This window comes from Zootermopsis nevadensis, unplaced genomic scaffold (genome assembly GCF_977971745.1).
Source record: "Zootermopsis nevadensis isolate Lab colony 2312 unplaced genomic scaffold, Znev_1.0 Znev_ptg000022l, whole genome shotgun sequence".
Classification (NCBI taxonomy): Eukaryota; Metazoa; Arthropoda; class Insecta; order Blattodea; family Termopsidae; genus Zootermopsis; species Zootermopsis nevadensis.
Window position 1 is genome coordinate 23,027,972 of NW_028259154.1, and position 26,962 is coordinate 23,054,933.

A 26,962-nucleotide genomic window follows, 5' to 3' on the forward strand; every position below is an offset into this window, starting at 1 on the left:
TTCGGAACACTGACCTATAAAATGGAGAAATGTTGTGTTTTCTTTGCTGTACGGACAGAATTATTAAATATTATTTAGACGAGCGTCTGCAACGTCCAATTGCATAATATTCTGTCCAGATTCCAAGAAATTTTATCTTCCTTCGGAGTTGTTTATACATACAGCTACACCAACATACGTCGCCCTATCAGCTTGTTCTCCCTCTAGGCAAATCATCCTAAAAACGGTTTGATCTGCAAATGGTTTTGCGGCATGTTGCGACACGTGTGACACGGGCGTGTTCACAAGCACGTGTGTAGGCAGTTGCAGCATCACAATTAAGTTCTGTTATTGTGCATCATTTGTCTCCCACAATTATTTCCTGTTGAAATTATGTTAATGTGCTTTGAAGGCCATTACAGTAGGGCTATCTGCTACGTATTAAAACGAGAATATCCAAAATGAAATTATACTCATTATTTTTTGATCAAACAGTAAAATTTTGTTTGTAGAGGAAGGCGGAACTGAGATTGAGCGTGTGTTAGAACGCAGTGCTGGAAGGATAATTACAGAGAGAAAATGACTGGGGGCTGGAGAAAACCGAATTGTTAGAAGTTCCATAATCTGTATTCATCACCAGATACTATTAGGGTGATCAAGTCAAGATTGATCAAAATTTCGCTACGAGTTGCACAATGTTTGTTCTCGCTTGTCGTACTTTAGTGCGCCATTACATTTGGCACTTGTCCTCGTATGAATTTAATTTTCAAGTCATGACAGGTACGTGTTGCTCTCAAGTACCAGTAAAATATTATAAAATATCAACTTCGCGGTTTTTCTCGCCCCTTCTACGTTCTCCTCCCCTCCACAACACAATTTCTCAAGGCATTCATAACATCCGTTAGGCTCTTAAATTCAAGGGATTTCTCCCTAATTTTGTCGTCTTACAAATAAAATTGAATTCGTGTGTATTTATTCGCTTATAGCGCAAGAATGAATATACTAATTTTCACCAAACTTGGCACGGTTATCCCTTGAGATCAGAAAGATAAGGGATGTTAGGAAGGTTATAACTTAAAGTGTCATGACTTCTTGTACAGATTGGGGTAATACAACATAAAATTCTCCATTCGACTCTAATACAATTAATAATTAAGCCAAGAAGAGCCTCGGGTATCCATTGGAAATGTTTCTGGCAAAGCGACGCTGAAGGCACGACGCGTACAGAACAACACGCAAATATAGCACATGACCCACTGGATCTGCAGATTACTCCTGCATTATTTTACTCACCGCATCGTGTTTTCCAAAACTTCCGTGCTAAGAATAGGAATTTTCTGTATTTTCTTATTCAGCTGGCTGATAAAGACACCCACGTCCACAAGATTCCTTTAAATAATAAGCCTCGTCATTTCAATACACCGGAGCCAATAATTAGTACTTCCGCCATTGTAACAGGTCCGTAGTGATACGCTTGTCTTGCTTAGTCGTTTGGCGCTCGAGTGGAAATGTTAGTTTTCCGTGACGTTTCTGTGAGTACAGTGTTCATCCGAATGTTTGCTGTCGGTCGTTTGTTGGAGTGTGTTTGTTCTTGACACGTGATTAAGTCCCTAAGGAACCATGCTGGTCTGGAAGTAACAGCAACGTGTCTTAAGGCACCTTGCAGAGGAAGCAGCTCTCATTGTTTGTACCAAGGATGGACAATTCTTGTCTACTTTCTTCGCAAAGGTTGTACAAAACAAAGACATATGTCTAATTAGACCATGTTTGTCTTCTGATTTTCTGTCTGTTCATCTCCTTTCCGAAACCACTCGACCTTCTGGCCGAAATTCAAACCGGGTGCCTCCCGCGTTTACGTCTAAAACTTCACCGCTAAACTAACCTGCTCCATGATTTGCAAAATAACGTGGCCTGTATAAAGTTAATAGCGACATTAGCCTGGAGTGACTGAAGACAACCACTCCTAATTTAAGTTTAACTGTGGCTCGGAATACCTCACCTAAGTGCTGTGCTAACCCGCTCTATCCATACACAGAATACTAACATTCGTTCAACTGTAGAGAAGGATAAGAACGCAGTAACTGATAAATTTTAGTCCGCTCATAACAAAGGCACTTGGCATATTTCTATGGGGCTTCAGTTTTTTTGTTTATCTAAAAGCATTCGGGGGCGTCTGCTTTTAATGGTTGTCAGATAAAGTCAACGAAAAGTTTAATATCTAGAGTCCTCGTAATAATGAGGAAGAAATCAAGAGCTTTGTTCAGTGACTCTAAAATACAAACGACAAATATGAGAATAGAGACACTTCGAGGTTCCTGAACTGTAGAATTAATGTAATATTTATGGACGAGTGGAAATCTGTTCCTTAATGAACTGCAGTTATAAGAATGAAGTTGCTAGATTCTGAACGCCCGTGTTGTCAACAAAATACAGGTGGACCTAGATGTAATAAAGGCATTGATAGACTTATACTGCTTAACTCTAGACGTCCATGACATGTAGGCCGTCTTTTTCTGCTGTAAGACGCTGAGTCATTGGATGTACCCCACTGGCGGTCAATATAATATAATTATCTGTAAGGTTTATGCATATCGCCATCCTTCAGGCATCGTGAACAAAATGTAGATTAGCCAAATTTCAGAAAACACACTTCTAGGAGGGTAATACGGGTGGGATAGACCAGAAAAACAGTAATTTATGCGGAAACCCTGAAGGAACTTGGCTGCTTGGAATACGTAGGCGTAGGTGGAGGAAAATGTTGAAATGTGTCTCTTCAGGGTTTGAAGATGTGGAGTGGATTTATCTGATTCGAGATAGGTCCAGTGGCGGTGACATGTGAACAAGGCAATAAACATTCTAGTTCCATGAAAGATGGGACTTCGACTAAGCGCCACTTAGGCAACTTCAAATATTTGTTCAATAATCTCTAGTTATGTAGTTATCGAGTACTAAACATTCTTTAGTATTAATATTTTACAGAAGTTGTTGGAAACTTTGTATGGGGAATATAATTAAACAGGATGAAACATTCTGTGTAGGGATTTTCTGTAATGCTTATTCGGTTTCAGAGAAAATATTATGTATTAAGTTCAGGGAAAAGACGGTATAACATGAAACATATTAGTTAACATGAAAATTATAACATATCAGCCTTCGGTTTACATAAGGCCGTGTACATTGTATCGATTATGAAGAAGTTTAAGACGGACTGAACGTGTGAATGTGCCCTATCCTACGGTGTGAATTTTGATAGTGCTGTATCAGTAGAATACATCAACAGCGTGCCGCCACCTGCAATCACCTCTCGTGGCGATGGGAACGCCACAGCTCGGCAATATTGCCTTGCCTCGGTACACACACTGTGATTTACGGGCACTTCCGGTGTCAACATCCACCCACACGCGGCCGCGTCACTGCGTAGTTCGTCTCGCTACATAGGTCATTCATTTCAACATGTCACGGCTCTTACTCTGATATGGATTTTTAGAGAGAGCTATAAACTTCCTCAGCTTGAGATTTCAGGTTTGAACTACCGCTGCCCGGGGGGGGGGGGGGGGGGTGGTGAAGATGGCAGTCTTATAGGACGTTGCGCCGTGTAGTCTGCTAGAAGTTTTCAGACGTTTTAGAGGTTCTTACAGCCTCCTCACTCGTCATCATTGATGATGTAAGCAGTAAGAACCTTTGAAAGGTCAGCAAACTTCTACGATTCTGTACGGTGCTGCATTCCAGAGGATAGTCATCTGACTCCGTTTCTTTCTTTAGCCAGCTTAACTAAGTTCTTCACTTTAACGAGATTCCTGAATGTCTATGCACCTACCTGTTGTGTCCGTTAAATGGCTCCCCGTGTCCAAAAGTCGTAATAATCATTAATTTTTCCAGTCATTTTACTATACGACAGGCATCAAATTCAATTCTAAAGGGTTTGACGACGGTAATTTACACTTAAAATTATTTGTTGTCAGGACTTTTTCCATCGTCTGTTCTTTAAAATCACGACGTTTCGGAGGCTGGTTCTGTCTCCGTCTTCAGGTAAGAGGTACCTACTCTGTTGGGTCCCTTAGATAGAGCTAGTCTCTGTCACTGGACAATATAAATCGTCCAATTATTAGGTACCTCTCACCTGAAGACGGAGACAGAACCAGCCTCCGAGACGTCGTGATTTTAAAGAACAGATGATGGAAAGAGTCCTGATAACAAATAATTTTAGGCATCAAATTGTTGCATATTTTGCTTCACCTTTTCCCGTTGTGTTCCGAAACAAACTGCGAACCAAAACACGGCACAGAACTGCAGCTATCACGCTTTAGAAGTAACCTTAAACTTAAAAAAACGACACGTTTTCCATAAATACACTTCTCTAATAGAAACAATTAATATTAATGTCAGGTTTAAAGTTAGCATTCATTTCACTCTGTGCTCTTACACCACAAAAATCCCCTCCCCCCCAATCAACATAGCCGCCTTCGTGTCGACATTTGAACCCGGGATCTTCCGAATACGAAACAAAAATTCTAACCACCCGGCCGTGATATTCGAGAGCGTGCTGTGGCGTAACCATCGTTGATGTACCTTTGATGTATTTTTTACTGTTATTATTATAATTATTTTGTAATGTCGGCTTTGAGTAAAAAAAAAAAACAATGGTGAAAGTGTTTCGTCTCCTTAAGCGTGAAACATCTCAGTCAGTGAGTGAGTGAGTCCATGGATCATCCAGCTTTAAGGCTCTGATCATCACCAAGGTTGCCGCGCAGAATTTCGTCGATTCGTGAAATCAAGTCACATCTGATTGATGAAGTACCGGGAAATGACATGAAACAGCGACGGGGAACAGAAAATATATTGGTTACATTTGTGCAGCTTCTGGTTTCTCGCAATGAGAAAAAGTTCGTGCTCAGCAAATGGCTGTATCCCGAAATGCGTCATTAAGGTTTTGCTACACCGCACGTAATGAACACGTTTCAGTTTTCACCAATAAATTGACGTTATGTAGGTTACATCCTGAAGTTTGCAGATGTCTAATCTCACCGCCCCTCTCAACATCTAACCATCCTCATGATTAAGTTTCTTCATACAAGAATCTCTTTGCTCTTATTAAGCCCAAACTTCCATCACCGTGTTTAAGGAAGTGAGTGTCGGTAATTGAATCTTACCCTAAACTCTTTCAATTCAGTTCACTCCTTCACATCCGTAAGATCGATTTTAATATTACCTTCATGTCTTCCTATTCTAAATATCCTTTTTTATTACATCCTACGGCATTTTAATTTCTCCTTTCGATCTGCGTATTAACATAAGTTTTTTTTCCATTTAGAGTAAACGTGGTGCATATCGTTAATTATGATTATGTCCCTGATACAAATATGGCTGAATTAAGCGACTGTACCCTTTCTTTACGTCAGACAGGATGTCGCGGCAGTGAGGATTTCGACTTTATACTTCAAACTCCAAATTGCGTTTGTAGTCCTTTCTTCATCGCACAGTTTCTTCGCTTACTATCGTGAACGAAGAAAACCTTGTGGCCGTGTCCGTGTCTCTCTGTCTCTGTCGCGTTATTCGCCTAGGGACAGGCAATCTGCATGACAGGGAGTCGTTGTGCAAAATGGGACAGTTACATTTACCTCGGATCACAACAGTGCAACAATTATCGAAGACTTGTGACGTGAATATAACCTTCGGAATGTCAATGTACTTCAAAGGGGACAAAGCCTTCTTGTCGCTGTCATTAAAATTAACCACCACTCTTTATACCGCCATTAGGAGTATAGTGCGTAATATTTTCCAAATTCAAATTCAGGGACGGAATGTCGCGGTACAGAAATGTGGATAATACTCGTGTATCCTATTCCGGAGACCCGGGAGGTCCCAGGAGGTATATCTGTCCTCTGTAGCTACTCAGCTCTTTTCTCCTCTTTATCCAGATTTATGTCATATCATCTGACCCTTGATACTGGTATTCCATGGGGTGAGGCTATGCCTCTGACAGAACCTGTCTTTTTTCAGCTGCATAACCGCAAAATCTGGTACAGAATCGTAAATCTATCACAAAATAAATAATATTTATTACTTAAATGAATCACGTGTCTTTTGCGGTACACTGCTTACATTTCCTGCGTTAGTTTTACGTATCAAATCGTAACAGCGCACGCATTTATCATGATCTTGTTCACAGTAACACCCATTCTAATTTGGCGGTTCGGAAACTGGATTTTCTTTTCTTGTTTAGTAGAATTTGAGGTTTTCTCTGCGTCAGAAGATGGCTGTCTTCTTGGTTGTAGCGCCGTGTAGTGTGGTAGAAGTTGTCGACGTTTCATATATTATTCCATTCTTGTTTTACTATGTAGCGTCATTAAAGTACTCGTACACGTGTAATGCGTCCCTTCAACTCCAGCCTTTTAGGGAAGGCCCTGACATTCCGAATTATTAGCCAAGTAACGGCCGTTGGCAGCTATCATAAGCCAGAGTCCGCGTTGAATCACACACGGCTGAATAGCTTACATGCTCTCATTTCACAGTCTGATTACCTCTGAGTGGCACAAAAGAACGTGAACATTAATCAACTTTTTAATTAAACGGAAGTACATACTTTAGTAACTAATTTTAACTTTTTATGTCAAAATCAGTGGCTATTACTTATTTCTACTTCGTATTCTGGAGAACGCGAATTCTGTTCGCATTACCAGAGGTTACCCGGAGTGCAATTACGCGTCTTTTCCGTTAGTTTTCTGAAGCAAATATTGTCACTATATTTAAAATAGTTTATACTTTCCACATCCTTTGTAATTCATTATTCACTAATCTTCGTTATTTTCAAGAATTTCAATTTACCATTCTTGTGATCATTCAGTTGGAAAATTTCCTTTACACAAATAACATAAGTTTGAATTTACTGAGACAGCTGTTTAATGGACCGGACCCGATTCATAATCGTGGGAGTTTGTTACAGAACTGTTTGGGAATTTCCCCGCCTACTTTCTATTTACTTTACGCCGTCGTGGTTGGCTGCATCAAGCTCCATAAGTGCATCGCATATATTCAACGACCGTGACTTGAATCAGAATGTTTGTTGTTTAATAACAGATTTAATTCAGTTGTCAGTACTGTACTCACCGCATTACTCCATGGTACTGGAGTTTCGTTTACCAATTGATGTGAAATGTTACGATATGAAACCCGAAATTTCAGCAGTGCCTTGTTTTTTTTCCATACCCTGAACACCAAACCAATGTCAAGAATGTCCTTGCTTTTATGACGTCAATATTTGGTCGCCTTAGTTAGAAACGCCCGCATCTTAAACCTACCTATTCTGAGTTTGATCAGTCTAGCTCATATCTTAGATTCGCCTTTAATATGATTCTTTCAACCTCACTTTAGATGTTGAAAGTCTTTTCATTACGATTTCCAAAATATATTCTTTATGCATTTCGTACTTCCTCAAGTTAAGCCCATTTTAAGGATCTTAATTTATTAGTCTGACGAAATTAAGTGAAGAATGTAAATTGTGAACTATTACTTATTATTACCATATACACTACTGTTTTTATTCACAGATTGTATCTATATTTGTGACGACACGTTTCGACATTACTACGTCATATTCGGTCCATACTTCTATTGCTGAACTAATACAGTGTGCCAAATTCTAATACTTTTAAAGTGGTGCATATATATAGTAAACATTGGTGACCCTTATTAGTTCAACGATATAAATACGAAGATAACTTATTAATGCCGAGAGATGTTGTCGTGAATGCCAGAGATAATCAGTCTCTGAAAGCGAATTGTTATGTACATTGTAACAGTAAATAATTCAGTATAAAAATGCAATCGAAATGCTACAATATAAGACTAATGGTGAAGCTTCTGAATATGGAATTTTCTCCATTCCGTTATTTATTACGTTTTATTCTGATACTGGTAAAATAGTCTACCATCGTTAAATATTTCTGTTAAGAAAATATCAATAAACCTTTGATTAGCTAAGAAAAAGCAAGATCAAATTTCTTACGAACAAACTGTGTTTATATCTCATCTGTCACCAATCATACTTTATTTGATAACTCTAATAATCCTTTATAAAGTTAGTCATCATGCAGTTTTCTCCACACTCTTGTTGCTTTTTCCCTCTTAAGTCACATTTTCTGCTTTGCACACTGTTCCAAAAGAAATCATAAATCTGTATTGTACGTCAAAATAAAACAACATGAAAGAACCTAACATTAGGCCTATTATTTAAAAATATTCACACAAATAACTCATCAGTTATAAATATGGGCATATATGCTGCTCAATATGTTATATCACATTATAATACTTATTTTAAAAGAGTTTCATACGTCGATCAAGAGATACACCGTGTCTGTAGTTTACGCGTGATAAAAGTCCGACAAAATTAATACAATCCGTAAATTAGTTTTGGAGATGAAACTTGAGGACGAACACAACGATCTACCCAGTACAGCTGACTTTTACACTTTTTCGTCAAGAAACACATATTGAAAAGGCAATGTGTGTGGAGGCGTACTTAATTTGTCAGTAAGTAAAACCATTCTTAAGTACCATAAAACTCAGTCAAACTGATTTCTTATATAATTAATGATTGGTTCCGCAGGAACAGAATTAACCTCCTTATGCTTAAGATTGTTGCAAGAAGAGCATTTGAGGATGGTATACAGCACTGGAGCAGGGAAGTGTGGTGAGGGGTGTCGAAATGATGGATTACATTTTGAAAGCGTGTCAAGAGTGTTTTATTTGGTGTCTATCTCGGAGCGTCGCCAAACTTGGCAATTACACACATCGCAAGAAGATGGGAAAGCTGTGATCATATAACAAATCGAAGTAAAGGGGAAAATATATAAAATAAACGTAATTGTAGCGCGAAGATCGATTACACTATCGTCATCTGCCATCTTAAACTTTTTCCACTTGGTCACATATAAATACACCCATGAGAACTGAGATGTCAGTGTAACAGTCTTCTTTCTCAAACTTGGATACTTCGTTGCTGCGAAGTCTGTTGTTTCAACATGGCACCTCCATGGGGCCATGGGCTTTTCATTGCCCAGTGCTTCTTATGGGCACTATGCGTCTGTGTGGTCGCGGATCTGTCCGAACAAATTTCCGAAGACGTTGTGGCTTTCGAAAGCGTACGGATTGTGGAACCTGCAAATGACTCGACCACAACGAAAACGAAACCCGGACCTCCCCGAGCTGTTATCCCAAAGCAGGACAGCAGCGAAGCTTCACAGACTGTTGTAGCGACAAGGCGACGTCTGAGAGGCGTTCCCAAGAAAATGAACGCTACATTGGCAGCAACTGTGAACTCGGTCACTGACCTTAAGTCTTCAGCTTCGGGATACCATGGGAGTTACGGTGGAGGACACGGAGGAGGCGGACACGGAGGTGGGCACGGAGGAGGCGGACACGGAGGAGGCGGACATGGTGGTGGGCACGGAGGAGGCGGACACGGAGGTGGGCACGGAGGAGGCGGACATGGAGGTGGAGGACACGGAGGTGGGCACGGAGGCGGACATGGCGGTGGGCACGGAGGAGGCGGACACGGAGGTGGGCACGGAGGAGGCGGACACGGAGGTGGGCACGGAGGAGGCGGACATGGAGGTGGAGGACACGGAGGTGGGCACGGAGGCGGACATGGCGGTGGGCACGGAGGAGGCGGACACGGAGGTGGGCACGGAGGAGGCGGACATGGAGGTGGAGGACACGGAGGTGGGCACGGAGGCGGACATGGCGGTGGGCACGGAGGAGGCGGACACGGCGGTGGGCACGGAGGAGGCGGACACGGAGGTGGGCACGGAGGCGGACATGGCGGTGGACACGAAGGAGGCGGACACGGCGGTGGGCATGGAGGAGGTGGACACGGTGGTGGGCACGGAGGAGGCGGACATGGAGGTGGAGGACATGGAGACGGTGGTGGTCATCACGAAAAAGGTGGTGGCCATAAACATCACTCTGATCACCACGCCAGTCATGGTAGCAAAGGCGATAAAGGGTACAAAGGTTATCATGACCATGAGAAAGGAGAGAAGGGATATCATGACAAGGAGGGCCACAGTGGACACTACAGTGATCATGGGGGTAAAAAGTCAGAACATCATGAAGGTGGCGGCCACCATGGCGAGCACCATCACGGTGAAAAGGGAGAGAAAGGAGCCAAGTACGGTGAAGAGGGTGACCATAAGAAAGGTCATAGCACGAAGGGCGGACACAACGTGCACAAGAAGGACGAATATGAGAAGAAGCATGAGTTTTACGACGAGCACCATGAGGGAGGCGAGCACAGCAAGTATGGAGAGTTCCACGATCACCACGAGAGTAAAGAGGGAGGCCATAAGAAGGGCGGTCATCATCACGGCGGACATCATGAAGAACATCACGGAAAGAAGGGACATCACGATAAGGGGCATCACCATGACGACCACAAGGGCCACAAGGGCGAAAAAGGTCACGAGGAACACCATGGGCATAAAGATGAACATGGCAAAAAGAGTGGCAAAGAAGAAGGAAAGAAGTGGGGATACAGCAGTAGCTCGGGAGACGGCGGAGGAGGAGGTCACGGTGGACATGGCGGTGGACACGGAGGACACGGGGGTGGTGGTCATGGCGGAGCTGGACACGGTGGACATGGAGGCGGTGGGCACGGCGGTGGTGGACACGGTGGACATGGAGGCGGTGGACACGGTGGACATGGCGGCGGTGGACACGGCGGAGGTGGACACGGTGGACATGGCGGTGGTGGACACGGTGGACATGGTGGCGGGAAACACGGCTGAGGCCATGGTGGTGATAGTCATGGATGGTGAAAGATTGATTTTGCACGGACAATATTATCTTAAATATATAGGTATTTTGACACCGGTTGGAATGTTATTCCTGTGTCTCAGAATGCCACCGGCCATGTGATTGATTTTGGGCAAATTGCCACATTAAAATAGACTGATAAATCAATAGTCCTGCTCGTTAATTTGGAGCGGTACTTGAGGATTAATATGTTTGTTACTTATGAATTACAGCCAAACATTAAAGATGTGAAAGAAAGAGTTAAATTTGATGAGTGTCTGACTTTCTTTGATTTTATCAACATTACAGAGTTGTGTTGTTTAGAAAACAATTTTTATATCGGATATGACAGTGAAAATTTTTCTAAACTAAATAGTAGCACGCATATCCCACGCGTGTTGACTGCGTGTTAGGTTTGTTTTACTGCACTGTTTCAATTTCCAAGATTCTGCAGAGTCGAATTATTTATTAAGATGACGTACGGTGAGTAGATAAGAATTTCGAAGGAGAACATTACATCCTAGTTGTCTGTACTACCCTTCTACCTGTATGTTTTTAGGGATACCATTGAAGACATAATCTGTCCCTTTACCGGTAGGCGTCCATTTCGAGGTTCAATGTAGCACCAGAAGACGGGTCTAGAACAGTTGCTCTCTGATTCTACAGGGAGCCAGCTTTTTTAAAAATAATATATAAAATTATATTTATATGTATTTTAATCGTAGTCTTTTAAGGAGAGTACTGGATTCTGAAGCGAAAAGTATAACGCATTTCTCGCATAATCCTTATAGCTGTCGTTCTGAGCATGAACTTCTTACTTAATCTGTGACGAAGTTGTCTGCGGTTGTTTTCTTTTCCTACATTTTAAATCTGACATAACAGATTCAACGGTTTATGCTTGTTTACCTGTGTAATAGCATAACTTACCGGTTGCTCTCAATAGATGGATGGCAGAGAAAGGTAAAACTCATTCCGTGTACCGAAAAATCTGCAGCAGTGACTTGTGACAGTTCCTGCTTTACTACACTTTGTTTGTGTTTTATGTCGACCACTGCATTTCGAATTTCCCATGTCTTGAAGTGACTAGCTGTCATTGTAATAAGTCATGTTTTATTGTTTTATATTTTTGTGTTGGAAGGAGATTGGGTCGATTGACAGTCGCTGCAAGTGGTACACTGAGCACGGTGGTCGAGTGGTTAGCATTATTGCGTCCCTTTCAGAAAGTCTCATGTTCTGTTCTCAGAGTAGAGGCCTGCTGACCTAGCAGAATTTTCTATGCTTATCTGTATCCTTTCAGCAAATATTGGTAGTCTGTACTGCCTGAAATTATAACCTGACAGATTCCTTCCAGATACTCCCCAGTTCCCCTACATTTGCGCGTTATATATTAAGGTATTAATTTAAAAACAATTGGCATAAACTAAACGACACACGAGTGATGTCATAAAGTGAATGCTGTCGAGGCACTGATCCTTCATAGCAGAGATCATTGGTTAAAGATTGTAGGAATTGGTTTGAATTTTTGCTTGTCTCGTCTGCGACAGAATAAAAGTTTTGCGAATGTGGAATACAGTTCAGATTTACTCATCTACATTGGTCCGAATAACACTCCAAGTTTCCTTTTTAGGCCATTCTTTTCATCCGCATAATCGTCAACGTTCCCTGTGAATACGTTTACCTAAAATCCAAATTCCTTGCGCCGGTCATTAGGAGAGCAGCGGCCAGAAATTTCATACCTAGATGTGTAAGTCACTGTCCTGGCAGAGGCGATAGACATTTTTCTCTGGAGCATTAACCTGGTACGTCTGTAAGGCCCACAGAGTTGCTAAAGCCTTTCGTGATATTTCCCCATCCCTATGGGTAAATTATAATCCAGTGCTCTAGAATAGACTAATGTCATTTCCTTTCACACTTTTCCCGATTTATCACCCACAGTAATCCTCTCATTTGGCACATGTAATCTAAGCAGTTGAGAAATCATCGTTAAAGATAGAAGATAAATAAAGGTCTGTGACGCATTCACCAGAAACAGTATCTGGTCATCACCTCCATGTGTGTGACTATAGCGTGTGACCTGTTGTTTGTGGAAAATTAATTTCCTCTCATAGAATTTGATAAAACTCTGGATTTTTCCACTCTTTTCAATAAAGGGCGAAACTTTCCACCCCAGACTTCCGGCTGCTCTTTAGAGGACACTGAACAAACACGGGTTTGTTTTGATACTCTCCTGGTTTTCTCACAAAATTCTACAGTTCTTTTCTTCGTGCTCTGCGAAACGTCCGTAGATGCTTAATCGAAATATACAGAGTCCTTTAGAAGACACAAAATTAACTAGCGAAACATATCCATTTGTATAGCCTATTTAATTACAAAAAGTATACAGTATTCAGCAAGGAATATTAATTATTTTAAGTTCATTGAAACGATGAGCGAATAATATTAACTGTTCCGAGCAACACAGTTCAGCCCCGCAACAATATTTGCGACACAGTTTACATTCAGAACATATTTTTTAACAATAAATAACTACAGTAACAGTGATTATTATGAAAGATCTCTCTGTTTGTATGAGAAACAGTTATATACCATCTCGGTGTTTTGTGAAAGTCCCAGGGAGTCTTTCGTAAACTAAAAATGTGCTAAACAACAAATGAACATGATTAATATAAACGTATTAGGAAGAGATAGATTACTCCAGAACAGGATGCGGAAGTTTAAGATTTTATTCGTGGTAAAAATTGAATTTGTCACTTACATCCATTTGCATTTTAAGCAGATTAATCTTAAAAGCATTAAATTCTAATTGTCACAGTAGCTTTCTCCTTGTAAATTAAGTTTACGGTTTTTATGAGATCAATATCATGCTGTTCAGCATTTAAATACTCTCAAAGCACGAATCAGCTTTCTACATGGAACAAAATAAGGTACCTAATGACATTATTCTGTCGTGTATTTCTGAGATAAGTGTCTCTGACATAAATTATGCCAGTTACATTTCTTGAGCACATGGCAGTTACTCAACCAATCGCCTTTCTTACGTGGGGTCCAAAAAATTTGCCACTTTCTCATATTCTGATCAAGTTCACATAGTCGCAAACGTTTCATCTGATATCTAGTTTAATATTGTTATTCCATCTACATCTAGGTCTTGTCTTGGGATTCTCTAAACAATATTTTATATTCTTCAGAAAAAAAAATCATAATTTCTTAACGACTGATTAATTTATGAGTTAATTAGTTAGTTAGAACATAACAGATAGAAACCAGTTACCGTAACTTTGCATAAGAATATAATATTACATTATATCTCGAATACGTGTAATCAGAAATTATAAATTGTATGTTGAAGTTTTATAGTGGTGGTGATGATGAATCCTTGGGTTGATCACATACTGATGTGAGACTCCTTAAGAAAAGGTGATAGCCTATTCTCTGAACCAAACTAATTATTAATTGTTTGTACACGTACTGACTTGCTACCCTTTCATGTTTGAAAACCATGCAGGATAAAAGCCGACATACGAACCTTATCTTTAATACACGCAATAAAAACCTGGTGCAGATAGCAGGGTTTATGACACGTGCGATCTATAAGGCGTTATTCCGTGGATAATTCATATGTAATGAGCGCACGTAGTATGAAATTCGATTTGAAGTTCTAAGAGCGCTTCGTCCGAAAATGACTGTCTTCTGGGTTGTGGCGCTGTGAAGCCTGGTAGAAGTTTACCGGCATTTCAGAGGTCTCCCTGCTTCCAACATCAGTAGACTCTTGAGGCAACTTATCGCCCTGATGATGGAGGCATAAGACAGCCATCTTCGGCAGTATACAATGTTCAAGCATATGAGAACTATTTTAATAGCAGTCATGCAATGTTATTTTCGGTATTCTTCGACAAAATTTATAAAATGATGAGAACGTTCATTTGTCTGTCAGTCCGTCACCATGACTTATCTACGAAATTACACGCCGGTTCTCAATTAAATTAGGTACTGAAGGTCTCGTGTGTTCTGCATACAAATATAAATGGAAATATGATTCAGTGTTCTTATTATTTAACCATATACAATGGAAGGTTATATACGTGTATATATAAAAGTAAAAAGTAAAGTAAAGTTTGTCCCACTATACGCCATGTAGGCGTTTGGGGTGAGTGGAGGTATAGCTCCTCTCTTCCTTGACCCCGGCACTAGATGGGGGTGAGTGGTCAGCATCACGCCCCGGCCGGTTTTACCCCCGGGAAAGGACCCCGGTACCCATTGTAGAGGAGGCTGGGTGGGCCCCAGAGTCGGTCTGGACGCAGAGGCTAGAGGAAAAATCCTCTGCCCCCATCGGGGATCGAACCCCGGTCGTCCAGCCCGTAGCTAGTCACTATACTGACTGAGCTATCCCGGCTCATATATATATATATATATATATATATATATATATATATGCAGTCAGGATTACTTAGTAATTGAGGTGTTATTTAGCCTTGAAATAATAGATTTGTGTGTTCGATAAATGAAGACTGACGTCAGTATAACATGTAATTTATTTTATCTACAGTAAACCACTCCGCGTTGTTAAATTTATCCGCAGTTCCATTGCAGATAATGAATCATTGCCTGTTGATATCGAATAGTTTGTTTAAGATTTTCATGTTTCGTTTCTCTATTCTTATTTCTCTGCTTTAATTTATATATTTTTAAATTAGTACTATAATTAAAAATTAATTACTACCCATTATAATTAATATATGGGTACACTTATGTGTAAGAGTAATATAATGTGTATTAGAAATGTTTGTCACCATTTTCTTCTCACTTGTTAAGAAGGGGCTAACTAATTGTTTTCAGATTAATGGAAAGCTCATTTTCGTTAGAGAATTTTCGCGTAATGAACGACTTTAAAGTAAATATTTAATTTCGTGAAACGTGCAGATAATATAATTTGTATCTGCTTCCTTTCTTTTCAATCTCTACACAGTCCTGTAGACTCATTATTCGTGCTGATTTTGTGATTCGTCATTTTTATAAATTAACTTAACCGTACATAATTTGTATATTTGTGTAAAATAATCAGGATTTAATTCTTCGACGTAGTTGCTGGAATTAAAGCACGATTTATGTATATTGTCTTTATTCAGCAGCCATTTCATATATATATATATATATATATATATATATATATATATATATATATAATTTATTTATTTAATTATGGTGGTCGCAAATATCCTGCTACAGTCCCGAACCTCGCGCTGTGAAATAATATTCCAAACCGCTAACAATTCTTGCACAAACTGTATCCTTTTTTTCGCCTTTTTTCTTTTGGTATTTACTGAAGCGGTTGATGTAGCTGGGGTAGAACAGTCATTCTCTTACTGGAATGCTGCTGTGAACACTTGTGTACAATAGTGTTACTTCAGATACTTGCTGAGTGGACCAATTTATAGATTTGTTGTTTGGAAAGTGATCGCGACGCGATAAGCTCCAGTCGGCACAATGCTCTTGCTTTCCTTGAGCCCTTTTTTTACTTACTTTCTGTAATTCTGAAACCACAAACGCAAAGCCACAGAATAGAAATAAACTGCTGAATTACACGACAGTCTGGAATTACTTCTAGCAGAAAGATCGACGTTAGCTGTACCATGACTCGTAGAATACACTTCACTTCACAAAGACGCGGCGTGGCGTATAAATACACTTGGCTGACTGCTGCAGGCACCAGTACGAACGAAGGCAGTAGAATACCAAGACGCTTGAAGCCAGTGCTTGCTTTATCAAGAAATGGGTCCGCATACGCGGATCATGCTTCTGGCTTTTTGCCTGTTTGAAGTGTCCCTCGCGTTTAATGTCGGCATCAGGAGTCGAGCTGATGACTCAGATTTCTTGCCTGGCCAGCCATCTGATGATCACGTTATCATCTCAGATCTTGTTCCTGAAGAAAGTTCAGTTGTCATAAAACCAGTGTCGTATTCCTATACGACAAAGAACACAGATCAGAAGCCGTTAGGAAGCGTCGTCCATGCATCATCACCTGGAGATCAACAGCGCAGATCCGCAGTGAATCATGGGACAGTTAGGCCAGCTGCAAGTCACGATACAGTTGTACACCACGTCACTCCGCAGCGCAGCGACTCGCCTCAACAGCACGAAAGAGCAGCTGCTGAAGAGAACCGCCAGCCACGACACGAGAAGACGACGCATCACGGGGCAGAACCAAGTCGCAAACACGTGTATGAAGAGCAACAAGGGAGGAAGCACTTTCGTGATGAAGACGAGGAGGGACAGGAAGGAACGAGGAATCTTGATACCGTGGCTCGCCATGAGGAGCAGAGAGGGCGGAAACAGCCTCACAGAGAACCCGATGTAGAGGAAGAGGAGGAGGAGGTTCCTGTTCGTCGTGATGAAGTAGGACCTAAGAAGCACCACGTTGGTGCTTCTGAGGTAGTGGAACAGCACGCGGCTCCAACAGAGGTTAAACACCACGGCGGAAAGAAACTGAGGAAACCTGCGGCCTTCGCATACACTGATCAGAAGTCGGAAGCGACTGGACATGGCGGCGGCGGCGGCGGCGGCGGAGGCGGAGGCGGTGGTCACGGAGGCGGCCATCATGAGAAGGGAGGCGGAAAAGAACATCACGCAGACCACCACGAAACTGATGGCCACAAGGGTGATAAGGGCTATAAGGGACATCATAGCTACGACAAGGGCGAAAAGGGACATCACGACAAAGAGGCGCACAAGGGTCATTACAGCGACCACGGGGGGAAGAAAGCGGAGCATCATGAAGGAGGAGGTCACCACGGCGAGCACCATCATGGTGAGAAGGGCGAGAAGGGCGCAAAGTACGGTGAAGAGGGTGATCACAAGAAGGGACACAGCACTAAGGGCGAGCACAACGTCCACAAGAAGGACGAATACGAAAAGAAGCACGAGTTCTATGACGAACATCACGAGGGAGGCGAACACAGTAAGTTTGGAGAGTTCTTCGGCGAGCATGAGGGCAAGGAGGGCGGTCACAAAAAGGGCGGACATCACAAGTCCGGTTACCATGACGACCACTTCGGCAAGAAGGGCCATCACGAAAAGGGACATCACCACGACGATCACAAGGGCCACAAGGGCGAGGATGGCCATGAGGAACATCACGGACACAAAGAGGAGTACGGCAAAAAGGAGGGTCACGAGGAAGGAAAGAAGTGGGGTTATAGCAGTGGAGACGGCGGTCACGGAGGAGGTGGGGGCGGCGGCGGCGGTCACGGAGGAGGGGGCGGCGGCGGCGGTCACGGAGGCGGTGGAGGTCACCACTAAGCTGCAAAGTGTGGCAGTACGAAATTCCTAGTGTGAATATTCTTATGCAGAAAGCGTTGCCAAAATACAAAATTAAAATGCTAGAGTACAAGACTTAGGGTAAAACGTTTGCTTTCATGACTCCACCTTCAAAGGATTTCATTAACACGTAAAGCCTGTGACTGTTATTGTGGAGAAAGGGGAGTTTTTTTCTTTTGTATTTGGTTTTCTCGTAAGCCTGTTTGCAGTGTTGCACACTTATTCTGTTTTAGAATGTGTCACGTTTAAATCAGAAAAAATTTGCCGGACACACTCGATACGTTTTCATTCTTAGTACATGTATTTGAGGTAATTGAGGAGGTATGTTATTAAATATTATAAAATTAATGGGTTTAGTACCTTTAAAAACTGTAAACATAAAGATGACAAAATCACATTTTTGGCTCTTCCGATATCAAATAAATTGGTTGTGAATTAGAAATATTATACGGAGACATTCAAGGAAATTGCATTCGTACCGAAGTGATTATTCTTATACAAGTCGAGACCGACGTTTCGCCGTAGTGGAGTGAGGATATATCGGTTTGTTTGCCTATGGTTAACCGAATCCTTTTGTACGAAAGTCAGGTTTCGTTTGCTACTACTATGTATTTCTTGTGCAGTGGTTATGAGAAGAGTCCATTACAAAAGTAGGATCCATATCTTCTTATCTGTCCTGTATTCGTTGACCACTCATTCTGTTCTTTTACTGGTCTGAACAAAATTATTTAATATTTGCCCTTGCACTATATCATAGCAAGAGTAGCCTCGGAAGACGTTTCAAACTCTCTGATATTTTATGAACATATTAATAATGTGTTAATTGTGGTTATTACTCAGAAATTTGTTTTATAATCAACTAATGATTTCTATTGTCAAATAATACAGAATATTCTGAACTTGAACAAAATTGACAGGCCTATAAACATTTATGTGCGTAATGCATACATTTCTTTATTTTTCATAATAGTTAAGCAGGCATATATACTGCGATTCAATAATACAATTTTGAGGTCATTAGAAAAGTGCTAATTAAATCGTACAAGTATTAAATCTTTCTTGGTTATCACACAAGTTAAAAGAATCAGAAATCGATAATCGATAGTAAGTTCAACTTTAGTTCCTTGGAAGATAACGGGACAAGATACCTGTTACAGAACGAAATTTGTCATCATGACAGTTACAAAATAGATGTTGTATTAGTGAGAGTTTCAAGAGAAAATAACTTTTACTACAGGGCTTATGGTGTTCGAACATTGTAATCATGTGAGGTTTGTCGTTTTTACGGCGAAGAAAATTTGTACTGTATTCTTCTTGGTTGCAACACTGTGTAGTCGTGTTGATGGTTACCAACGTTTCGGAAGAAACTATGGCCACCATCTTCAAAGTAGATGTTGTTGAAACTGGAACATATTGCGATTATGTAGGACCCTGCTATGTGGCTTCGCATCCAGAATATCCTTAAAAAAATATTAAAATGTTTTTACCTATCACACAAGTTTGAATACAGTTACACGAATTTAATTAAAACTTTTGACAAAGATGTAGTATGTAAGTAACAAAGATGTACGAATACAGTAATTATTTGTTATTGTAGCCTACTTATTTTTAATTTAAATTTGTCCATATTTACTACTTTCTTTCTGCTAACTAACATTTAGTTAGTGACAAAATTATGTAGGCCCCGTGTAAACGTTTCGTAAAGGTGAGTGAAAAACTCATCACGTTATTCACAAAATCCTTAATTTAAATCTATCCTGAGGCAGTTGAACCCAATCTTATTCTTATTTCTGAAAAACTCTTTTTAATATTATCCTTCGATCCATGCCCTGGTCTATCATGTAATTTCTTACATCGAGGAACTTAAACCTAATTTAGTTCATGTAGTCCGCATGACCTGACCGCATCATCCATCTTATTTTAATCTTAAGTGAGGGATAGACCTGCAAATTGTGAACCCTCGTCAGGCACCAGAGATTATACCTGTCACTTTACACTGCATATCTCCTGGCCACAAACATTTGTTCTCTTACCTTCAGACCAGGTGATATTGTACCCAACGATATGCTCGTAAATCGTATATAGAGCTTGCAGAAATCTTCATACCACTCTCTCCAAGATGCCGGAACTTCCGGTTAACTGCTACTTGAAGTCAAAATATTCAGGCATTTAACACCAAAGACTCATTTTTCCACCCGAAGGTCTACTTGAAATAGTCGTAAATGTTTCTCAAAATTCATTTAGTCTATGTCACAACTTTACATCTCTACCTATACCAGGTGCTAATACTTTCGAGGTTTGGCAGAAGTAAAATTTTAGATTGCATTCTTCTGAGTTGCGGCACTATAATGTAACTTACACACTGAAGATAAAGACAGTAAGTAATCACCTACATGACTACACGGTGTCGCAACTCAGATGATAATATAATCCAGTGATGGACATCAAACGACGCAAACAACCACGTCTCAAAGCGAGAAGATGCAGTGTTTTAATATGTGGTAGTATGCTTAAGAAATGATAACAGTTGGTCATCAGGAGTCAGGCTTAGAGACAATGACACTGCTGGTTCATGACGGGAACGTGCAAAACGTCCGATCCTTTCTATTATTTCGGCAGACTTTCTCTTCGAGCTAAGAAATACAGCGCTTTACTGTAACGTGCAAAAATTGGCATTATGCAAGTTTAAAAGTAAAAACAGCTGAATGCATGAAAATTAGAATCTGTCCGTAACGTGAAGCACGACTCCGGTAATGTTCAAAAAATTTTCAAGTTGTACAGTTCACCTGCCAAGCATTACCTATTTACAGATGTTTACATCTGCAAAACATTATACGCTGTTTCCTTTCTCTCAAATAAAATTTAGACCTGATTTCATAATGACTAATTATTCTATTGCACAGGGCATTAGTCGGCTAGTTGATAGTTATTTTATTGATTGATTAAATAATCGTGTCATTAGGATGAACAGGACAAATATGTCATGAGTACTGCATGTAGCGCTCAATGGGGAAGATAATAAATGCGTAGCTATAACATTCAGAAGACTTAGGCGTAGATGGGGGATATTATTAAAATGGGTCTTAGTGAAATAGAATAGGTAGTGTGGATTGGATTCATCTGATTCCGGGTATTGTATTGTGGAAGGCTATTGTGAACACGCCAATGAACGTTCGGGTTCCATTCAAAGCGGGGAATTTGTTGATGAGTTAAATATGCGAACAGTTTCTCAGGAAGGAATGTATTTGGTGGGTTGATGTGTTAGTTCGTTACTTAGTATGTTAGAAGAAACGCGTTTTTACAGAAAGTCATTAATATTTATGTTGAACCACACCAGTCCAGTTCAGTCCTTGAAGTAAAATATAAAGCTAAAATTGCTCATGTGCCCAAGCACAACTGAATACATGAGTGATTACAATGTATTTAACCTCTGCGTGTAAACTGAAGGGTGTGTACAGCGTTTAATTCTGTTAGTATTTATGATAAGAAACGATGATCAGGTGATGATTTGGAAAAAGGCGGCCGTGGCCTATTTCGAGAAACTGACCTGGCATTAGCCTGGTCAGAATGAGAGACGTTACAAAAATCCCGTCATGTTAGTACCTGCAGGATGTAGATGGGGAGGCAATGATCGCTTGAGAAGAATCACAAGGACTCGGACACAGAAAATGGGTAGTGCGTCCGACTCCATGCGCCAGTCTAGAGTAAAAAACCCTGTTATCTGCCCACAGCCTATCAATGCGTTATCACTGCTCTTATCAGTCTTAGATTAGTATTATCACCCTCTCCACGCCTAATAGAAATTTATCTTTTATGACGTTTCATGACGCATTAATATACAGTCCGCGTCAGTTTACTTGGCGTTTGCACTCTGTAGTAGGGGTTTTCACTCGTCACGGCGTGGTTTATGCAACGGAACGGCAGAACACGCATTCACCAATCAAATAACATTTCCTTTATGACATTAGCTCCATTTAATCTGACGCACACCGTTCATACAGAGCACAACAGAGAAATGTTTATTTTGGACGGTAGTACTGAGTATAATTACTTATCTATCTATAGTTTATTTAACGACGCTGTTCATTAGCTCAGACTATATAGAGTCGAATGAGAGAATGATATTTACTAAGAAGAGGATGCACGGTGTCTCACGTTAACTCCCCCTTATAAATACGACGCAGACAATATTAATAACTTTTTCTCTCTTGTTTGTTCTGCTTGTGTCGTCCATCTCTTTCTGCACGACTACCTAATCATTTAATTGGTTCAGATACCTACTAATGCCGTCAAGGTGGCAGACATTTTCGTGTGCGGTGTGAAATATATTGACTTTGTTCTTACTAATTTTCTGCGGTTTATCACACCAAATGCTCAACGGGTTTTGATTAAATTTGTCTTTAGAGGTCTACACAAACATCTGTCACCCTAATTTGATTTTGGTTATCACGCTGAAGTTACATTGACTCGATTTTATCTTAAAACATCCACCATAAGTAGGAAGCTACAGTGAGCTTGTTTCTTTACACTAAGTAAATAAAATGGTAATTCAACACAAGAAATGTACCAGCTTTCTCATATTTGCATATCATCTCAATTAGCTAAATAACAACAATGATATTCCCAATGAACAAGTGTCTTTTGCGCCTACAACACATTAAATAATGACGTAATTTCAGTCACGTGCGATTTATTTAATAATGATTATTATTTATTTAACTTAAATTTTTGATGTATTATAATTATTTTTACAGTGAATTTAACTTCCAATTAATTTTAATTAGAAAAGTACAATATATTCATAATTACGTAAATTAATACTTTTGTAAATAATACTGCTGTAGGCTGTAAAAATACAGTTCTAATATACACAGGTGTTAGCGAATTAAAATACAAATCCAATAAGTATAAAATCAGAATGACTTAAATTATTGTTTTATATGTGGTATCATCCATCAGTACAACTGATGTGGGTAGTAGAATTGTCGGATGTCCCAATGACGATGCAACGACGGCTGTCTGACGACGCCTTAGGAGAACCTAGTTGCTGCAATATTTATCTTCACTCCAATTAAGCGCTTGAATATTATACAACATTAAAATGGGCTGCAGTGGTTTCCTTACAGATACTTAACGATTCATCAAATTATAAATTGATGTGATAGTAACGTTCTCTGTTATTTCTTCCTTTTGTGTTTTTCTACTTTTCCTTTTTCGTTTTGTATTTGTTCCTTTTATTATTTTCTTCTAAAGTTCTTAATTTATTTTTCTGTTTCTACTTTCTTACCTGCACAATGAACGAAAAATCTCGACTTATGGAGACGGAGTGGAGTTACACACCAGCGGTTGTCAGGCCACGTGATGTTATGAAAAACAAGATTATTTTGTTGGAACGTTCAAAACAATGCCTGAATCTGCAAATAATTTCACATTCTACTTGACTGGACACTTTAATCTAATTGCCTGTTGTAAACAAGAAACAAGCTTTGTTAAACACCAATTTCTTGTTCTCACAACGGAGTCTCCGGGTCTGACGCTTTGTTCTTCCGTACGCGTGATTTTCCTCCGAAGTTACTCAGCATATTTTATGGTAATGTGATATCGGTTATCTACAGTAAATACTGTATATAAATTTCAGTTTAGACTGTATCGCTACAGTATTATTTCTGCGTGAAACGCATTCTCTTGCATTTTTTTAATATTATTAATATATACTTCGGACGCATGTTGCTTTGTGTAGTACATTTATGTACAGATATCTCTTTAAAGAACAGATTAACACAAAATTCCAGTAAAAGACGCATAATCGAATAGAATTCAGTCTTAATATCACAGTACGCCTTTGAACTGTTCCATTTCTGTAACACAACAAAACACTTTTATTCATAACAAGTTTATTTTCTCCTCTCATATCCACTCACGTCTCACATATTACTGGGTAAGGGTTTAATCTATATATCTGTTAAAAGTAGAGGTTCTTGCTGCATCCATCATCAGACGTTACATTACAACACCTTTTCAGAGAACGTGATCTGAAAATTCTCTGCTGTCCCACTGCGATAAAGAAATAATTCCGGATGTTAGAAGAGAAAGTGATCGGTATTTACCTGTATAACTTCACATGACACCGAACTTGTTACAGGGGACATAATTTACTTCCTCATAACCCCTCGAACGTAGCACGCGCGATCTGTCCACTTTCTACCGTTGCACAATGGAGTCACTGCCATGTCGTAAATAACACAACAAAATTACATGAACAAAAGAGATCAACAGAATGATACAGTGGGCTCGTTCTAGCTTACAAGTGTTACGTGTTCCTCAGGCAAACGTACCACACAACCGTCTCCTTCCGAATCCCTTTTTCAGCTCATCATATCGTATATGTTCATCTTCATAGCTTATTTCATGCTACGTAACGCCTGCTATTGAAAGTGGTCGTGCAGGAATGAAAAGTCTACAGGATTTTAATTTCGGTTTCCACCCGCCCACTCAAACACACATTTTAATTAATTCTGCGGATTTTTGTTCTAATCCGATAAAAATACACGGCGATCAGAAAAAATATCTCCTATAAAATTACACAAAACTACGTGAGACGTATCTTCTGACATACAGGCCTAATTTACATTTTGTAAAACTCAGAGTGGTCCTTTATTTAAATTGTGTAACCAAGGATTTGATCAGCAGCAGATCTTGAGAGGACAGAATTAATTAAAAATCCATATATATTTTTAGTCAGGGAACCACAAAAAGGAAGAGACATTTGTGAGACCTACGCATGAATGAAACTGTACCTAATACGACACAAGCTTGTAGACTGAATTTGCCAGCTTCACATTATAGGGTCTAATAGCTGTATTTTGTGTGAATGATGGTGAACATTCTGGCTGTTTAAAATCCGAAAATTTCTTGGCCAGTTAAACAATAGTCATGTTTTATAAGGAGAAGTCTTTTGCCTTATATATAATTTTATTTATTCCTGCAACACACTCATTGCTCTAAGCGTTGGACGGCGTGTAAAACAACCGAAATATCCCGTTTTAGTGTTGAAAGTGTGACAACCACTCACTCTGCTACATTGAAAGTGAATTATATCGATTGTTAGGCTGTCTTTGTGTATTCCCAAGAGAACCGCATGTCGTGACTAGAAGGCGCCTGGCAGTTTAACCTCGTAATATGCGCCCAATCGCGACTGCGCAGTTCATATTTACATTAAAATGAACAGTTGTGTGTGACATCGAGCTACCTTTTAACCTTAACTTACCTGTGAATTCTTATTTCTGTAATACATCTCAACATTTTGTCCCTAAATTTAGAATAAAAGGAATACAAATTAAAGTGATTTATATTTAGTCAGTCCATAATTATATGATTTTTTCCACATATTATATTAAATTTAACCCTGTCCGTCTGTCGGTGCGCTCTGGACGAACTGATCGTAATTATAATTCTACTTCTGTTAATGACAATTGAAATGTACGGAAATCAGATTGAATTCAGTTTAATTTTCGACGACATCAACTGGCTTTAATTGAAGTTCTGAACTCATTTAAAGACAGCTGTACTTCAATAAATATCGAACAGATTCACAAAAGTTGCAGCCACTAACAAAGAAAAGATTTTATCACACCACATTTTGTACTCTCAGTGGGTAAATGTCTCAGGTACTGAAGTTCATGACTGACATCATGAGCAGATTAGCTCAGTAAGAACTGGCCTGATGAAATTAAATTATCCTGATTTGTGTTCCACTTATTTCTTCTTGTCGAGAAAAATTGTCAGTTCTCATGAGCGTATTAAATATTTTATGCTCGTTACGCTGTAATAATTGACAACTTAAGACCTTAATAAAAATACTATGTTGGATACTGTCCATTGTCGGTCGTCTTCCAGGAGTTGGCTCTACTCCCGTCTTCATACAGTTAGTTATTACGATGTCGTATATTTTATTACCTGAAAATTGTAGTCTTTTGGGATGGCGTAGCGTTTAATCTGGTAGATACCGACGGACTTTTCAGAAGACCATAACTGCCTCCTTTATCCGTGTGATTCGGTATCTCTGTAGCGTCGGACGATTAATGAATTGGAAAACATATGAAAGGAAGCGACCATGACCTAATTTGAGGCACTACATTGGAATTTTCCTGGAGGAACTGAAGAAATCCCCGAAATATCTCAGTCGGGATGGTCGATCTCCGGACCGAGACTTGAACCCGGGTCCACTCGAGTGCATTGATCAATTTTTGATGTTATGAATCTTAGTCAACCTTTTTTTCATTTTAAGTTACACTTGCATGTCTTACGAGACAAGCGTGCAATAAAAGACGCATTGCACAATTACATGATGAAGCATCGTGTGTGTACTTGGATAAATATATTTTAAAGAAAGAGACTTTTTTCTATTTTGGTAAAAAAACAGAGATATCTCTATAATAATATTACCCTTTACACCTTAAATAAATAAACATAAACCAACGCAATTCTCTTAAAATTGTCTATGTATGCTTGTTGATGTAATAAAAATAAACGTACTCCATAGAACACGCTTCGTCCCTCCTGGAGAAATACAAACAAACAAAGAAACAAACAAAAAACCAAAACCAAAATCACATATCTCCGTTTTGCACTAAAGAGTTGAATTTTAGAATACAGGCTTGTGATCTCAGAATAGATAAAATATTCTCCATTAATGGTATAAAATATTTATCGAGATTAATGTGGATTTACGTTCTTCAAGAATATCATTGTATTCGGTAGGGTCCTTCACAGTTACATATCACAACATCCCTATAGATTTTACTTACGTGCATATACGTATATATACTCTCAGTAAGTCCATTAAACAGGGTCTTTGAGAAACAGTCCCTCAGCT

The 26,962-nt window shown here is 39.8% G+C and overlaps 2 protein-coding genes across 2 annotated transcripts in view; both read left to right on the forward strand.

Annotated features, from left to right (window-relative positions):
- The window catches only part of MCTS1 (malignant T-cell-amplified sequence 1 homolog), a 399,788-nt gene that overhangs the window by 289,103 nt on the left and 83,723 nt on the right, over positions 1-26,962 (forward strand). The gene's annotated exons all lie outside the window — the stretch shown is intronic.
- Positions 16,476-19,678, forward strand: LOC110827588 (uncharacterized). Its single transcript, XM_087353438.1, has one exon. It carries the CDS (start codon positions 16,543-16,545, stop codon positions 18,067-18,069), a length of 1,527 nt encoding a protein of 508 aa, XP_087209564.1. The 5' UTR covers positions 16,476-16,542; the 3' UTR covers positions 18,070-19,678.